This window comes from Gracilinanus agilis, chromosome 3 (assembly GCF_016433145.1).
Source record: "Gracilinanus agilis isolate LMUSP501 chromosome 3, AgileGrace, whole genome shotgun sequence".
In the NCBI taxonomy this organism is placed as follows: domain Eukaryota; kingdom Metazoa; phylum Chordata; class Mammalia; order Didelphimorphia; family Didelphidae; genus Gracilinanus; species Gracilinanus agilis.
Genome location: NC_058132.1, coordinates 343,285,579 through 343,303,969, shown reverse-complemented (window position 1 = coordinate 343,303,969; position 18,391 = coordinate 343,285,579). Strand labels below are relative to the sequence as shown.

The 18,391-nt window shown below is 37.8% G+C and overlaps 2 protein-coding genes across 2 annotated transcripts in view; one reads left to right on the top strand and one right to left on the bottom strand.

Annotated features, from left to right (window-relative positions):
• The window catches only part of EAF2 (ELL associated factor 2), a 74,207-nt gene extending 61,682 nt beyond the window's left edge, over positions 1-12,525 (bottom strand). Inside the window, exon 1 of the mRNA XM_044666745.1 lies at positions 12,420-12,525. Coding sequence (XP_044522680.1) covers positions 12,420-12,525 — 106 coding nt within the window. The remainder of the gene's footprint in view (positions 1-12,419) is intronic.
• A 2,574-nt stretch (positions 12,526-15,099) lies between these two features.
• IQCB1 (IQ motif containing B1) overlaps positions 15,100-18,391 on the top strand; it is a 40,438-nt gene continuing 37,146 nt past the window's right edge. Inside the window, exons 1-3 of the mRNA XM_044666744.1 lie at positions 15,100-15,130; positions 17,606-17,723; positions 18,103-18,265. Coding sequence (XP_044522679.1) covers positions 17,624-17,723; positions 18,103-18,265 — 263 coding nt within the window. The 5' untranslated portion in view covers positions 15,100-15,130; positions 17,606-17,623. The remainder of the gene's footprint in view (positions 15,131-17,605; positions 17,724-18,102; positions 18,266-18,391) is intronic.

Sequence of the window (18,391 nt, the reverse complement as noted above, 5' to 3'; positions counted from 1 at the left end):
CAAGCTGCTATTTTTAAAAAGCTACTAGGAAAAGAGTATCATTGGATGAAAGCCAGGTTAATATGTAAAGGTTAATATGTAATATGTTAATTTGAGAGAAAATTTTTCTCAAGGATGTAGGGGAGTTTATTTAGTGGAATAAAACAATGAAAGGCATACAATTTTGGAAATTACTACCTCCCAATAACCCAAAATTCACATAAAAATATAAATGCAAAGCAAAACAACTGCAATATTTTCTTATACAAATTGACAAAAATTATTTTTTAATGGAAATGTCAAGTGGTGAAAGGGTTATGGGAGTATAAGCACACTAATTTATTGAGAGTGAAATTATGAACTGATTTAATCATTCCGAAAAAAAATGTGGAATTATGCTAGGGAAAAAAACATCAATAAAATGCAAATACTCTTCAACCCAGTTATCTAACTATTGGGCATGTAAACCCTAAAGAAGTCAAAGGCAGAAGAAAAAACAGGTGTCAAAATATTCACAGCACTTTTCTGTAGTAGGCCCTCCTTCCAAAAAAAGGAAAAGAAGTGAGTATATCCATTGATAGAAGAATTACTGAACATATAGTGACAAAAAGAATATATTGACCTATAAGATTATAAAATTATTGCCCTATAAGAAACAACATATATGAGGAAACAGAATGATCTATGTAAATGAAATGTAAATGAAAAGAACTAAAAAAAGAAAGCTAAATTTAGTAACTACAATGAACAATCTTGATCCTAGAAATGTTGAAACACAATTCCCTCCTTTAAGGAGAAAGATAGGAAGCTCTCAGTCTAGAATTATTTAATCTGTCACAATGTGGATTGGTTTGTTTAACTGGATTTGGTATAGTGCCTTCCCTGAAAACATACTTGTATTTTCTCATGAGGACATATTTCTCCTGTTAGAATGAAAGGTATTTTTGAAGGTATTATATTTGCTGTTATATTATCATCATCATTATTACTGTAACTTCCATGCCTAGCACAGTGTGAGTGCTTAATAGATGCTTGATGTCTGATTGCTAGAACTGAATTGGCCATTGGTCTGGTTAAGAAAAAATTGGGAAATATATAGTCCAGAACTCAGTTTAGACTTTTGAAACAGACTAAAAGGATTTGAGGAAAAAGGGAAATGAAATATTGAAATGGTTATATTTGTGGTAAAGACTGGGGATGAAAAAAAATAAATTCAGAGCAGGATAATGACCTAGGAGAATGTTGAGGGGTAGAATGATTGGAGGTCATGGTTCAGAAGAAAAGATTTGGTGGGGTGGGGCTGCTGGGTGATTCAGTGGATTGAGAGCCAGACCTAGAGATGGGAGATCTAGGTTCAAATCTGGCTCCAGATACTTCCTAACTGTGTGACCCTGGGCAAGTTACTTAACCCCCACTGTCCCAGCCCTTCCCACTCTTCTGTCTTGGAACCAATACACAGTATTGGTTTTAAGATGGAAGGTAAGGGTTTAAAAAATATTTAGGAGTGAGGCATAAGGAAAAATGTAATGATAGGGTGCTGTGGCTGGATAGTGTGGTTTCAGAATTTGAGATCATCAAAAGAGACTTATGGAGTACAAGAAGGTCAAGGTGCAATAAAGGATTAAGTAATAGAGATTTGAACAAATTGATAAACTGGGAGGCAAGAATTGTTTCCTAATATAAGAACAGGTACGAAAAGGAAAGCAATGATGCAGGTATTAAACTCTTTGAGAAAGAAGAAAGAGTTGGGGAAGACAGAGAGGGCTGGTATAATTACATACACACATATCCCACATCAGGATATGGAAAGGATGATAAATATGCATAGAATATACCTCCAACAAGTCATGAAATAAGTATTAAGTGCCTACTTTAAGACAGACACTGTGCTTAGCCTGGGGGATACAGAGAAAAGCAAAAGAAGGCTATCAAGGAGCTCACAATACAATGGAGGAGATAATATACACTATATATGTATATTTTATACACATACAGAGAAAGAATATACACATATATAATAATACATATAGACACATAATGCTAAAATATATGTGTATATATGCATACATATATGTGTATATATACTAAATTAGCAAAAATTCACAGTAGAAAGGCATAAGATTAAGGACGACTAAGGAAAGCCTCTTGCAGAAAGTGACTAGAAGAAATGAGAGAAGACAGGGTAGCAATAAGGAGGGAGAAAGTTCCAGACATAAGGGACAGTGAAAATGCTCAGAGTTGGCAGATGAAGTGACTGCAAAGGAGACCAGTATCACTAGATCATAAACTATATAGAGGAAAGTAGGTATAAGAAGATTGGAAAGGTAGTCAGGGACGAGGTTATTAGGATCCTCAAAAGTCAAACATAGGAGAGGCTGCTAAAATGTTAGTGCCAGAAGGAAGGTCTGTAAATAGCAATATAAAGCAAAGAATATACTGACTGTGGGTTTTTAAAAAAGCGTATCCTGGGGACTACATCCCCCAGCATTCCCTACTCCTCCCAGGGTTCCCTTTTCTGATGTGCTGGTGTGGATTTGTGCTTAAATAAGCCGTTCCCATGCCATGGTCCTTGGGGCTTTTTGGCTGGAGCTCTGGCTCTTGTCTCTGCTCTTACCTTACAGTGTTTGGGTTTTTTAATACATGACCTCCTCTTAGACTGTGTCAGGTAGCATTATAAAAGGTGCATTCAAATACCTAGAAGGTCTCCATGCATGCCATGAGATAAAAGGTGCATGAAAGTATGAGATCTAAGATGAAGGAAAGTTTGCTAATCACAAAATAAAGAGCAATGGAAGGATCAACATAACTATACTGGGATATGGATGGAGAAGAGTTGAGATGAATGATATGTGTTAACTTAGAAAAAACGCAGAACTATTAAATAGTCAAAAAACCACTCTTTAATCAAGGGAAAGGGGGATGAGGGCTACCTGGCCTCTTTGGCAGAGCTGCGTCTTGTGTAGAGTCTAAGAATTGAACACTGCTTCGCTCTGCTCCCTGATCCCCCTGGGACTGACACCCTGCTAGATGACGACTCCCCGGAACAAAGGAAATTGGGGAACTTATATACCATTTGGGAAGATCCAGGGGCTGGATGGATCCAGAGATGATTGACATTATACTGACAGGATACAATCCAGCTAGAGAAAGGGATCATAGCTAGAGGCTAGGGTGTAGGGGAAAGGGACTGCTTACACAATGGATACTAAAGGAATGGTCCCAGCCCAGGTAGTCTTCCTGGGAAGGGTCTTTGAAACAATGGGGAAGACTACCTAGGACAAAAGGGTATTTAGCATTTACCCTGGGGTCCATTATTCAGTCTGTAACAGCTAGCCTGAGATTCCCTTCAGGGTGGATTCTCATGGGAACAGGGAACAAGCACAAGCTTTTGGGGTCTCCAACCTACAAATTATTTCTAAACTTGGGGTTCATCATACCTCACTAAGCTACAAGTTTAGGGACTCTAGATTCCATGTGGACATATGAAAGAATGTGAAATGATGCAGTTGGGTTGGATTTGAAGGTTATAGCTTTTAACAGCTTTGCTTTTTTAGACTATATTATTCCATTCCCTTCTGTGGTTTCTTTTGAGTGTAGAATAGTCCAGTTATATTTCCTTTTCTTTATATTTAATGTTTTTCTCCTGATTGCTAGCAGAACTTATTGTTTCTCATTGGAATTGTTGAATATAACCACAGTGCATCTTGAGATTGAAATAGTTTTTTTGTTTTGTTTTGTTTTTCTGGAGGCATTGTGTAGATTCTTTTGTTTGGTATGTATTTTCTGTATTCAGAAGTTATTTTGTATTATAGAGTTCTGGTTTTGTGACTTGTCATATGCTTCTAAGAGGTCTATGATCCTTAAGTTGTCTATTATCATACATTATGTCTCACTGTGAATATGTTTTGCTTAAACAGAAACCATATGTTCACTTTACATTACTATTTTTTGCTTCTCTTCTTCCAGATGCTCCTTTATTTAAAAATATTTGCACTCCCAATACATTGTTCTTTCACTTCTTTAGAAACACCATTGTCTGTGGTACAATTGAACATAAGGGACTTCTCTACTAGCAGCAATGCAAGAATTCAGAGCAAGGCTGAGGGACTTATGAGAGAAAACTAGCCACATTCAGAGGAAGAACTGTGGGAGGAGAAACACAGAAGAAAAACAACTGCTTGAACAAATGGGCTGATGGGGATATTATTGGAGATATACACACTAAACGATAACTCTAGTCCAACTTTTAAAAATATGGAATTAGATCTTAATCAATGATACACATGTAAAACCCAGTGGAATTGTGCTTCAGCTAAGGGGGATTAGGGAGGGTTTGGGAGAGAGGGAAAGAACATGAAGCATATAACTATGGGAAAATAGTCAAAGCAAAAAAAAAATCAAATAAATAATTTGAAAGACTAAAAAAACACCAGTGTCAAGTTTTAATGCTAATTATTTCTGCTGTATAGACCATAAATTCTGCCATTCTCCCCCCACCCCAAAAAAAAACTTCTCTCAAAATTCTGATTTCTTTCTTGAAGCATTCTAGAACATCTGGTTTTATTTCTTTTCCTTAGGAATTCATAGGTTGTTTCACCAAGTGCTGATCCAATTTCTTTTGTTTTGCAGTACTTATTAAGAGAAATTTAAATCTCTTGAATGTATTGAAACTCCTCTTTTTAAATTTTAGTTTCTTTTCTGTAGTAGTATCAGCATGTGTTCTAAGTATTTAACTCAACTTTATTTCTCTTGAGATCTTTGTTAGTTTCCGCTTTTCCTTACAATCCCATGGCTCACTTTCTGATTCTTCCTCCTTTGATGGTAGGTTTGCCACCAGGCCTGAATCTCAAAAGTTTTCATAAAACTAGAAAATTCACCTTTTACCAGTCTTATTCCCTTTCCTAAGATGCTTGGTCCTCAAAAGATTCCAGTTTTCTTTCTTGAAGTCAGGACTGGCAAAACCATGCATACCAATACCCTACCCTAGTTCCCAATAATCATTATTTCTCTGATTGGGCTAAATCAGTATCTATCTGCTGCTTTTCAACAAGGTTAGAGGAAAATGATGTAGATGTCTGGAAAAGAATTTTGCCAAGGGTTTTGGGTGGAATTCCCTAATCTATAAGATGTACTAGGTACTGAGAAACCTGATTCTCTCTTCATGTGACTAAGTAGAGTTCAGATACTCCTTTGTGGAAAAGGACGTTAGGAAAAAGAAGGGGCATCGCCTGCCAGGAGAATCCCAAAGCACAACTCTTTGGGTTAATTTGTACAACCTGCTAGAGCATAGAAGTTCAGAGTAAGGATGCTGAGTGAGCTCATTATTGCTGTTCACTGCAGTGAATTCTTAAGGTTTTTTGTTGGTCTTCTTGCTTTTTAATTCTGTGGAAACAAAAATGATTGCTCTACCTTTGATTCCTAAAAATCTTCTGGGTTTTTTAATAGTAAGGATGGAGAAAACATTTAGTCCTTTATCTTGTTGGTCATATGATCCAGAATTCATGAGGACTGGAAGAATAAAAAGGTGGTAGAAGTTTCCTAGGCAATTACTAAAGCATACACCTTTGAGAAAGAATACTATGAATTAAGAGCTAACTAACACTTATCTTTTAAATGTTAGGATACAGGTATTGGGTTGCATTTGGAGGTGATAAGCTTATGACTAAGGCACAGGTCCTAAGTGAATCCAGGAATTAAAAGAAATGGTAACTAATACTTACTGTATGACCATGGGCAAATTGACTAACATGAGAGCTTTAGTTTCCCCATTTGTAATATGGAGAAGACACATTATTTACCTCATCAACATGATGTAGAAACCTAAAGTACCAAACAAATACAAGAAAATATAGATTTTTCTATTACCCCTGCTTTTTATTTCCACTATGAACACAAAAAGTTTTACATATCACAATGATGAAGTCACTTGCATAAGAGAACAGTTTGCATCACCTGGGTCTTAAATAAACAAAACTTTTTAATGTTTAAAAATTTTTTTTAATGTTAGTATGGAAGGGAAACAATGGGTAAGAAAAGATTCCCAGCATCCAATGCCTTTGTTCCTACACATGTGCTACTGAATGAAGCTGGAGAAATTTATGAAACCATGGGTCCACTACAAATTTAGGTTACATGACCTAAGTGATCCTTCACTGCTGAAAGACAATCCTTTTTATACCTTTTTAATGAACTCATTATTGCTGCCCCCCTCACTATAGCAGCACTTCCAAAACTTTTCATCTCTCCTCAAATATCCCATGGCCACTCTTGCCTCCATCTACTTCGCTGAGTGCCTTGGCTCACATTTTCCTGAAAAAAAAAAAATTGAGTCATTCACTGAGAGCACCTTCTTTTCCTCTCTTCATCTTACTATGACTTAAATGATTTCTGCTTATTTCTAATTTCTAATGATTTTTTCACCTTTGTCTCACATGAAGAAGTAGCTCTTCTTCTTGTCAATGTAAACCCCTCTAGCTAAACAAATAATGTCATCCCATCCTATCTTCTCCAGCAGACTACCTACCCCCTTTACCATCTCTACTATCTCACTTGTTTCAATCTCTCCCTGTTGAGTGGCTCTTTCTCTGCTGCCTACAGTGATGCCCATGTCTATCCCATCCTTAAAAAAATCATCATTTGATCCATCCATCAATGTATCAATCCTCTTTTGTGCCTAAACTCCTTGAGAAAGCTACCAATAACAGATACCTCTACTTCCTTTTTTCTCACTCACTTCTTAATACTCTATAGCAGTGATTCCCAAAGTGGGCACTACCGCCCCCTGGTGGGTGCTGCAGCTATCCAGGGATGTGGTGATGGCCACAGGTGTATTTATCTTTCCTATTAATTGCTATTAAAATTTTTAAAAAATTAATTTCCAGGTGGCTGAGTAATATTTTTTCTGGAAAGGGGGCCTTAGGCCAAAAAAAATTTGGGAACCCCACTGCTCTATAGTATGGCTTGTGATCTTATCACAAGAGTTATTCCTCTTTCCAAAAGTACTAATAAACTTTTAGTTGCCAATATCTAAAGGCCTTTCTCAAACTTCTACCTTCTTGACTTCTATTTAGCTGATCACCCTCTTTTCCTTGATACTCTCTTCTCTCTAAATTTTTATGACATTATTCTCCTGGTTTTCTTCCTACTTGTTTGACCACTTCTCAGTTTCCTTTGCTAGATCTTCATTCAGGTCATACCCATAAATTCTGTGGATCCCCCCAAAGACCTATTCCTGGGTCCTCTTCTCATCTCTTTATACTATTTCACTTAGTGATCTCGTCAGCTCTCATGTATGAAATTATCAGCTCTATTTTGATGATTCTTAAATTTTCTTCAGTCCTAACCATTCTGTTGACCTCTGGTCTTGCATCTTAAATTCCCTATTAGACCTCTCAAACTGGATGTCTCCTAAACACCTTAAACTTAACATGTCTGAAACTGAACTTACTATTTCTCCTCCCAAAACTTTCCTATCTCTTCCAAACTTTCCTATTACCATTGAAAGCACCAACATTATGCTTGGATCTTTAAGTCCTTACCCTGTCATCTCCCATGTCCAATCTTTTGCCAAGGTCTATCAATTTTACCATCATGATGTCTTTTTTCTTTCTGATGTCCCCTTTCTCTTTCTGACACTGCCACCACCCTGGTACAGACTCTAATCACCTCATGCCTGGACTACTGCAATGGATAGCCTGATAGTCAGTCTCTCTGTCTCATCTCTCCTCATTCTATTATGAATCCACTGAAAATAGATCTTCCTAAACACAAGTCTGATCGTGTCACATGTATACAACATACATGCATATACAATATACATATAAACAACATACACTTACAACAGCATCTGTCCTCTCTCCTATTTAATAAGTTCTGATATCTTTATATTACCTCTAGGATAGATCAAATATAAAATCCTTTGGTTTTTAATGCCTTTTGTAATCTTCCTCCTTCCAACCTTTCCAGTTTTCTTATACCTCATACCCCACCACACATTTACACATATGCTGATCCAGGGATCTCTCAGTTCCACTCTGAGATTTTTCACTGGCTATCTCCCATCCATAGGATGCTCTCTTTCCTCCTTCTGTTCTCTGGCTAAAATCTCACCTTCTACAAAGAGCTTTTCCTCATCCCTCTTAATTCTAGTGCCTGCCTGCTGTGGATTATTTCCAACTTACCTAGCATATAACTTGTTAATTATTTGCATGTTATCTCTTCACCATTAGATAGTGAGTTTGAGAGCAAGGATTGTCTTTTATCTTCTTTGCATCCTCAGCACTTAGCACATTTCCTGGCACATAATGGGTTCTTAATGTTTATTTACTGTCTGAATGATCTTACTCTACTCTAGCACCTGCCTTCTCTCTCTTTTTTCCTTCATATGTCCTAAATAAGAAAGTTGCAGATAGATGGTAATGCTACATCTTTAAGGAAGATTCTTTTATATTTCAGACAAAACCAGAATCTGTTCTAAATTGTTTTATACAGCTGTCTAGTCATAGCTCTGGAAGAAAGAATAATGGGAGAAGAGAATAGAGGATAAGGAAATAAATGACGGTTTAGGAAATAGAAGTAGTAGTAGTAGTAGTAGTAGTAGTAGTAGTAGTAGTAGTAGTAGTACTGCTACTACTAAAAATGCCTCTTTAGGAGTCTGTACTCATCTCCTCATCTTCCTTCCTAAAGTTTAGGCCTACCACTGCATAATCTACCACACATAAATATTTAACAAGGTGGGAAGTTAAGATAATAGAATCTTCTTAGATAGTGCTTCTTATTCATCCTGTGACTACATCTGTTATCTAAACTACCACAGCATTCTATAATCAGTTGCTAAAATGTTGTGCATTTCTGTTCTATAATAGTTTCATATACTGTTCCTCTAACAAGATTATAATTTTGAGGATAGGAATTATTTCTTCTTCCTTTTGTATTCTTCAAGTTGCTATACTTCCTACAAGCACTTAATATGAGTTTATCAACTAAAACGACACACTGGTTCATCAAATGCACTATTGTTCTGATAATGGCTATGGGCCAATGTGGGAAAATACAGTTGTTTTCCTATGTCAATCTCAAAAGGTCAAAGATATACTCAATTATCACTTGTTTTCCTTAATGCCAAATACAAAGGTTAATAATATCCTTCTTTTCTTTTTTTTTTTAAATTTATTTTTATACATTTATTAATATTCATTTTTAACCTGATTACATGCTTCATACCCCTACTTTCCCCTTCACCCCCCTCCCCCCACCCATGGCCGACGCACATTTCCACTGGTTGTAACATGTGTCCTTGTTCAGGGCCCATTTCCATATAATATCCTTCTTTTCTGAAGAAGAAAAGGAGTTGTTTAGAGACAAATGTGGATGGGTTCGCAGGGATCTGACCAACTTAGAATTTTAAAGGACACTTCTAGAAGATGGCAGGACATGTTATAAAAGTAACAGTCTTTTTAAGAAAAGTGTCAGGAGTACCAAATTTTAGTGATAAGCACTAAGAGACAACAAAACAATCATTTTTAAAAGCCATTTTAGAAGCAAGGAAAAGGTCAAAATAGCGATAGGATCATTACTAAGGGTGAAAGCTATAACATATGACACTAAAAGAAGAAAAATTATTGAATCTATTAAAAGGATGTTTTATAAGCATTTCAAAAAAAGTAGCAATAACCAAATTGCTTCAGAAAGAAAATTGCAGTACCAAACTAATCTCATTTCCTCTTCTCCTAGGATTACTAAAATGGTAGACTAAAGTTATGTCAATAACATAGTGTACCTTGTGCACAAAACACTAGTAGAATGATGTAAATACTGAACTAGTTGAATTAAAGAGCCCAGAGAGAAATCTTAATGAGTCACTATCAACTTGGATAAAGTATCTAATGGATGGCCCCTGGATTTGTCCTTGGTCCTGGACTGCTCCATATTTCCATAAATGACAAGAATGAGCACATGGAGGTAACAATAGTTTACATGTCGGATAAAAGTTAGGTTCTATAAAGGTCTTGACAGGGTAGAATGATAAACTAAGTCTAATGAGATGGCATTTAACAAGTATATATGTAAAATACTCCAGTTGGGTTCAAAGAAAACACCAAAATACAAAGATTAAAGATTAGGAGAGGCACATATGGCTAAATAACAGTTTTTGTGGGGGAAAAAAGCTAGTTTTAGAGGATGGCAAGCCCAGTATATAGAAGCCAAAAAGGCTAATATAACCTTAGGCTACGTTGTCAAATGTTGTAGATGGTAGTCTAGCTATCTCCTATCCTAGACAGACCATATCTGGAATATTATGTCAATTATTAGCCTTCACATTTGACTTTGAAATAGTGCTTACTAGTATGTTGCCAGGGACTGTGCCAATCACTTTACAATTATTATTTCATTTGATCCTTACAACAGCTCTGGTAGGTAGGTAATTATCCTCATTTTATAAATGAAATAAAGGCAAATAGAGTGATTTGACCTAAGTTACACATTGCCTGAGGCCAGAGGAAGGACAATGAAAAACTGGAGTGAATCCCAAGAAAAGTTGGTAAAATAACTAGGGGAATGTAAATAAAAAGCCATAAAAAGAATCAGGTGAAGGGAACATGCTCCTTTAACACAAAGAACTTATCTACTCCCTTTGGTAGAGAACAAAAACATGTGGCAGCTTAAAGGGCTGTCATATCAAAGTGGAATTAGATTTCTGCTTGAACATAGAGTGCACAACTAGAAACCACAGATGTCTCTACTTTAGAAAAGCAGATGATAGCGGTTCAGTATAAGAGGAAAAATCTCTAAATTAATTTTAGTTTTGCTAGCATCAGAATGACAGTAACTACTTCAATGGTCCTTCAAGAGAAGGCTCAATGACCAGTTGTTAGGGATATTCTAGACTGGATTCTTAAAGTATTGTTTGGAGTAGGTAACCTTAGAGATCTCTTTGAACTCTAGATTCTGTGATTCTGTGACTTGTAATAAACCCTCTGAACCTAACTAGCCTGTATTCTTTATCAATAACTTTAACACTTTCTTTAGCTTTTGTACAAGGTGTATTTTAATTTGATCTAAAACCATGTATTATGATTTTATGAACTATAATCATCTCATGGTGAAACATATATATATATATATTCATACCTTCTGTCTTTGAATAAATACTATGTATTGGTCCCCAGGCAGAAGAGTGCTAAGGGCTAGGCAATGAAGGTTAAGTGGCTTGCCCAGGGTCACACAGCTAGAAAGTGTCTGAGGCCACATTTAAACCCAGGACCTCCTGTCTCTGGGCCTGACTTTCAATCCACTGAGCCATCTGGCTGCCCCCTGAAATAGATGTTTTCAAGCTTTTACATTTGCAGACTAAAGAATTTTCAGTCATTTACCCTGAAACAGAAGTCCTGTTTGAAACCACCTGCACTTGTCTACCCTTTGGATATATCTTACAATTTGATGAACTTTACCATATCTCATTGGGAAACATTTTCAAGCTTCTATATTTCCAGATTACAGCATTCTGAGTCCTTAACCCTAAATAGAAGCCCTATCACCCACCTGATTGGTTTGGGTTCTTCTCCAGTTCTACTAAATTTTTTTTCTCAGTTTGGCAATAAGTATACCCCTTCTCCATTTTCAAATAATGGAAAAAGAAAAAAGAAGAGAAAAAAGAAAAGAAAGAAAATCACCCATTTTCTTGGGGGTGGCAACTTTCTAGTATCCAACAAGCATAGATCCATTCATTAATCTTTCTATTTCCTCCAGAAAGACTTTCAAGTTTTTGTGTTTTTTTCTCTCGTAGCAAATACATCTGAATTAAGTTCTCAAATACATGGACCTACTCTAGAATTGGTAGTATACCTAAAGGTGATCTCTCTAAACTCCTGAAATTCTAGGACTGTTACTCAATATTGTTTATAAAGAAATACAAATGGGAATCTTCCCAAAGTCCCCACATCTATCGGGTTTGGGTTGGAGTGGTAAAGGGAAGTGAAAAGAAAACTACTGGACATGGGGAAGAGGTCAAGAAGTGCAGTTCCTCTCCCCAAATCCCAGCACCGTACCAGCTGTCTCGCATTCGGTGATTTGCTCCCTTCCTTCTCCATCAAGAGGACCTCTTGTCCATTGTGCGAGGAGGCAGTAGTAGCCTCTTCACCCCTGGAACTCCGCCTGTCAATCATTTGAGCTTTCCTGCCTGTCACCACCTGCAATAACACCTCACTGCTCCCTTCCCTCTCTGTTTCTCCTTCAATTAGGTCTTCCCAGCTCCGCTCGGCCCCTCCACGGGGTGGACACGACAGAGAAGGCAAGAGACCAAGGCGGCCTTTCTCCCACAGAAAAGGAAGGGGGGTGAAATAGAGAATCTGAGACATAAGTGGAGAGCCACTTATAAGGAGAAACCCCAGCGAAGCCCGTAAAGAAGGCGAGGTATATTTATCCCTTCTTGCCCCACTCACAACGCACGGTGTGGAAGGCGTTGCGCGGATGCTTCTCGAAACTCTCTCCCAACTTCAGCACCCGCTCCCGGCTGTCAAAGTACAGCGCCCGGGCCGGCCCATTCATCTTCCTCCGCGGCAACTAAGCAGCGCGCCACCTGCCACCTAGACTGGGACCCGCAGTCTCCAGCGGCTAGCAGCGGGATGCATGCCTGCCGGAGGCGTGGGGCGGAGCCCCGAACGGGCCAATAGGGAGCCTTGGAGTCGCGGATTGGCTGTCACTTGACAACCCGCAGGTATGGGGGTGTGGCCATAGGAGCTTTGAGTGGAGCGACCTAAAGGATTTCGATCCGCGAGTCCCGCCTCTCGTACACGCAGCCGCGATTAGCCAGATGAACCAAAAAGGGGGGCATTCGTCATCCGGCTGCTTGGTCTGACGCCCCTCGCTCTGACGTGAGCGACCGCAGCCATGACTGGTCGTCTTTTGGCTAAAACCCACAAGAGTGCGAGGTAACGGTCCCCCAAGTTCTAAAACGAGGGGGTGGGATAGGGGAGAGGCCTGCGGAAGGGTACGCGAACTACGTGGTGTGACCTATAGGCGGAAGGATTTTCGGTTTTATCCAGTAAAGGGGGAGTTTCCAACGCGTGGCATCGCTCTGGAGCGAGGAAAGGGACCCAATGGTGTTCTTGATGCCAAACCATACAGGCGGAGCTTAGGGCCCAGAAGGGGCGAAAAGGAACTTACTAGGCCTCAATACACAGCTAACAGACAAATGATGGACTCTAGATTCAAACCCAGGTTTGGGTTCACGATCGACCATCTCCTTTTCTATCCCTGGGCTTAACTCCCTCTCTCCTGCCTTCCCCCTCACTTTTATGGAGCGGATTCTTTGGGGTTTAGGGAGAGGCGCGTCGGTTTCCTGGGCAACGCTGATCTACCGCTTTGTGTGCTGAAAGTTGGCGAGGGGGAAGAAATAAGCTTTTATTAAGCGCCAACCATATTCTTGGCACTAAAACACAGTGGGGTTGGTGCTGTTGTACCCATTTTACAGTTAAAGAAATTGGCTAAGTGACTTGCCCAAAGTCACAGTTCGAAGAAAACTGACAGGTTGAAAATGATAAATTAGTTTCCGTGAACTGTGGACTTTGCTAGGCACTTGAGTGAGGCAGTGTGCATAGTGTGCAAAAGCCTCGAATTTACTAAAAGCAAATTTATACATTTAGGTATGTGATCGCACCTGTCTCTCACAGTTGTGGTAAATATTTGTAAAACATTTTGCAAACTTTAAAGCACTGTTTAAATAAATGTTAGCTGTTATTTATGGAATTTAGTCACTGGGGGCATTTGTTTCTAATAAAGGCATGAACTTGAACTAGGTAGTGTAATACTGGGCTCCAAGGACTGATGGTAAAGTTCTTTAATCCTAAAGAAACCAAAACTACATTCTCAGAGACATATTTGTCCATCTTGAAAACCCTTCCATCTGTGAAGCATGGAAAGAACAGTAAACCTGAAATCAGAAGGCTCAAATTTCAGTCCCAGCTGCAAATAATAAGATGACTCACTAATTTTCTTAAGCTAAGGAAGCTAGGTAGCAAACTGGGTGATTGTGAGAATAATATGAGATAGTATGTGTAAAGTTCTTTGTAAACCTTAAAAAATAATCTGTAAATGTTAGCATTTATTGTCTCTTAAATTCCTGCTATCGTTTATAAAATGAAAAGGTTAGAGTAGATTAGCTCTGTGGTCTTTTCCTACTGCAAAATGTTTTGATTCTGTCATCTAGAACTTATAAATTCTTAACCTGTAGTTTAAATGTATGTATATTATCTCCTTAAAATAAAGCAGATTAGAATCAGTAACTTAAAGGAGGTGCTGCTGCAGCAAAAGAGGAACCTTGCCAGAAGCTATAAGATTAAAATACACTATGAAAACTATTATTATATCATTACAATATAGTACAACTGCTTACAACAACACTGAAGCATAAGTATTAGTTTGAATCATGTTTAGTGTGTTATAAATACTAAAAATAATAAATAAAATATAAATATGATAATAAATGCAAGCTAAAATAAGTTTGGTGCCTTTCAGGGATGATCAGGAAAATTCACTTATGTAGAATACTTCATTTCTCATTAACGCTAGGAAATGAAGTATTTCAGTAAATAAGTTATTCCTGTGGCATAGTGCAGGTGGTCAGTGGAAGAAGTTGCAGCTGTGGTATAGTACCTAAAATGAGAAAAATACTGTATTTTACCCAACAGTCATACATATCTATAGGTATTTATATTGGCAAGGAGAAAAAATTTAAAATATTCAAGATGTAGTTTCAGATGTTAAATATTAATCATACATTTCAAATGTTACTTCAAAGATCTGTTTCAGAAAAAAGTCCTGGGGCTTTTTTTGCTTCCTAGTCATTTTGTTACAGGTGATTGAGGTAATTTGACCTGATAAGCAGGGATATTACTATAGCTGGAGAAAATGGAATCATGTAAAACCTTTTTATTTAATGTGATTGTCACATTAAATAAGCTCATTCTTACAGGGCTTTGTTTTTATAAATGTGTTGCTTCCATGAACATTAGTATTGTCAAATCCTAATAAAATATAAGGTGCCTAGTCTAATCACCTAACTGTCTGAACTTCAGATCTGTGGTGGACTAGAACAGTGATGGTGAACCTTTTAGAAGCGGAGTGCCTTGCCTGCCCCCCCAACCCAGACTGAGTAAGTACTGTGTTCCCTTTTACACAGGGGAGGTGGGTGGGTGATGTAAGGAATGTTCTTAGGACATGTAGAGGAAGGAGGGGAGGAGAAGGGAGGGGAAATGACCTGAGCGCTCTGCTCCCCTCCAGTTCCCCTCCAGTTCTGCTGCCCATGAGCCACCCACCTCACCCCCCCCACCCACCCCCTCCCATTAGCTGCTGGGCAGAGGGATGGGGGTTGTGAAAAAAATGTTATCAGACATGGTGGAGAGGGGGAGGGGAGATGAGATGAGACATTCCTCCTGGGTCCCTCTGCCTTTCTAATAACAAACTGGGGTGGGGTGGGATGGAGTGGAGGAGGGCCATGTGCCCACAGAGAGTGTTCTGTGTGCCATCGTTGGCACCCCGCCATAGTTTTGCCATCACTGAACTAGAACATAGAATCTCACCTTAAGCTTAGTCCAAATAGTGCTAGTTTTTATGGGTAATCCATGGAAAGAAAAAGTCTATGAAAGGATGACATTTAAAATTTTTTTTAAATAACATGGAGAATTAGAAGAGAGGGCAATTTTTATTAAATCCAACCAAGCTAAATTGTGATTTTTATATCACTAATCATAATGAGAAAATTACAAATAATATGATAATTTACATCATTTTATATGAGAAAAGGGGGAAGAAAACAAGCACTGTGCACATATTATATGTCTTTTAATCTAATGATATCACTAAGTTCTGGTTAGCAATATTCAGTAATATTTCCTGCCATAAAATGTATCCCCATTTGCTTCAATCTTGAGATTTATATTTACATGTGCATATATATTTTTCACAGTTTGGTGAAAAGTAGCTTTGATTTTTGATGATACAATATTACTTTAAAAATGATTTTTTTCCTGGATTGAGTTTGAAGTTTCATCAGAAAGCTCAGCCATGAATTTTATTTGCCAAAGCTAGTTGAAATCAATGTTTATTGGATCATTGAAAGGTGAAGCCTCCCCAGTTCAGCAGACTAATAATATTTGATGGATATTTTGCTTTTTGGATAAAGAAAACAATAGTCATCAAAAAACAACTGACATTTTCAACTATATGACAAAATTGGCATTTATGAAAGAATTATAGACTTGGAGCTAAAAGGGTACTTAGAGTTAATTTAGTCTATCCTCATTTTTTTTTTTAATGAACAAGGAAATGATGTTCCTCTGAGGTGAAATGACTTGTTTGTATCCCCTTCTTCCCTGCCCCTCTACAAGGTAGTAAGTTGGATAAATTGGAATTAGAATCCAGATCTACTGACTCCAGATATATTTTCACATATATAGGGTTTTGTTGTTTTTGTTTTTCACCATAAATTCTTTATCCATTAAAATGTACTTTCTGCCTGAAGGATTTTCCATTTTCATTCCAGTGATAAGGTTTTTCTCCTGTATGAGTTCTCTAATAGAGAATAAGATTTTGGTTCTTGTTAAAGGCTTTCCCATATTCATCATATTCATAAAACTTCCATATGAATTCTCTGACAATAAAAGAAGTCCTATGACTGGGACTCTTCCTACATTCCCAGAGATTCAGTGACCTAGGCAATCTAGGAAATAGGAAATCTGAAGAGTTTATACAGAAAGACATGGTGAACAAACTGTCTCCTTTTGGTTTTAACTATAGTTGTGTCTGCTCTAACTTGGCCAGTGGAACCATATGCAACACTTGCTCAGCTATGTAATGACAACTGCCTGAACCTGGCCAGGTGAACTCCCTTATTCTTAACATCCAAGATGCTGAGCTTCACCCTGGGCAGCTTTGGTTGCCCATCAACAAATTACGGAGTCCCTGAAAAACTGCACATGTGGCCTACTTCACTCTATAGTAGTGATTCCCAAAGTGGGTGCCACCACCCCCTGGTGGGTGCTGCAGCGATCCAGGGTGGGCGGTGATGGCCACAGGTGCATTTGGGGGTGGTGAATAACTGTAAGGGGGCAGTGATAGTATGTGACAGGGGGCTCTAAGTAATATTTTTTCTGGAAAGGGGACGGCAGGCCAAAAAAGTTGGGAACCACTGCATAGGGTACATGAGGGCAATCTAAATAACTGTGGGAGTTTCATATACAGATGGCTTCTAATTTGCAGGAGCTTTAATGAGAGATTCTCCCTATTCCTGGAAACCAGGACTCCAGTTCATTTTTATCACTTTAAGTAAAGCTCTTTTTGCTACCATTTTATGGTTCTTGTCCAAGTGCTTCCACAATTTCAAACCTATAAGTCTTTCCCAGGTGGTACCTACAATCATATATAGAGAATGGAACTAGAAGATAATAATTCTTTGACTCCAGATCTGGTACTTTTTCTACAATGCCAGTCTATATATGAACTTTTAAATTTTTAACTGTTTAAGTTCAGATGTGACATGTTATTTAACACCTTTATCCTCATTTAAAATGCTTAATAATGTAGTATTATAGGTTTCTAACTGGCCTGTATTAACTGTTTTTATTAAAAGATTAACTTGTAGTGGGAAATGGAATCAAACGTTGTGGATCCAAGGATATTGTCTGTAGCTGCTGAGGTTACAGAAAGCCCTGAACAAAATGTTCCTGTTATATTGTTGAAATTAAAAGGTAAAGAAACTTTATTTGTGTTCATCATGCAATATATATTTTAAGTAGCAAAGCCAACTACCAAAGTTATATTGGAAGATTATATTTTAATCATCTCATTCTGAACTGTAGATAGATAGCTTTAAACTGACCATTGGTTCAGAGCACATTTGCATTTTCTTTCCTGGAAATTAGTGAATGGTGTTGGACAAGGTGACAAGCTATATATCTTTCTTTGAATCCTTATAATCCAATCCTATCAAAACAGGATTAAATCATAAATGTCTTTGAACAAGTCATGTTGCTTTCTGATATATTTTTAAATTATTAAGTAATTTTTAAAAGCTATGGCAATTGTGGTAGAAGTAAATTAATATAGCTTTGTTTCCTTTTGCCTCAGAAATTATAAACAGTGCCCCTTTGGGAAGCTCAGAATTAAAGAAGATTAAGCAGGACATTTATTGCTATGACCTCATTCAGTATTGCCTATTGGTCCTTAGAAAAGATGGTGCCAAAATCCAAGGCGGTTGGTTGACTATTTCCCAGCTTGCACAAATATTAAGGTAAGGTAAAGAAATGAATCAAGAGTTAATTCTTACTCTTCTTATTTCCCTTTTCATTCTGGAATCCCCTGTTTATGTGTGTGTATGTGTGTGTGTATATGTATGTATGTCTGTATATGTGTGTCT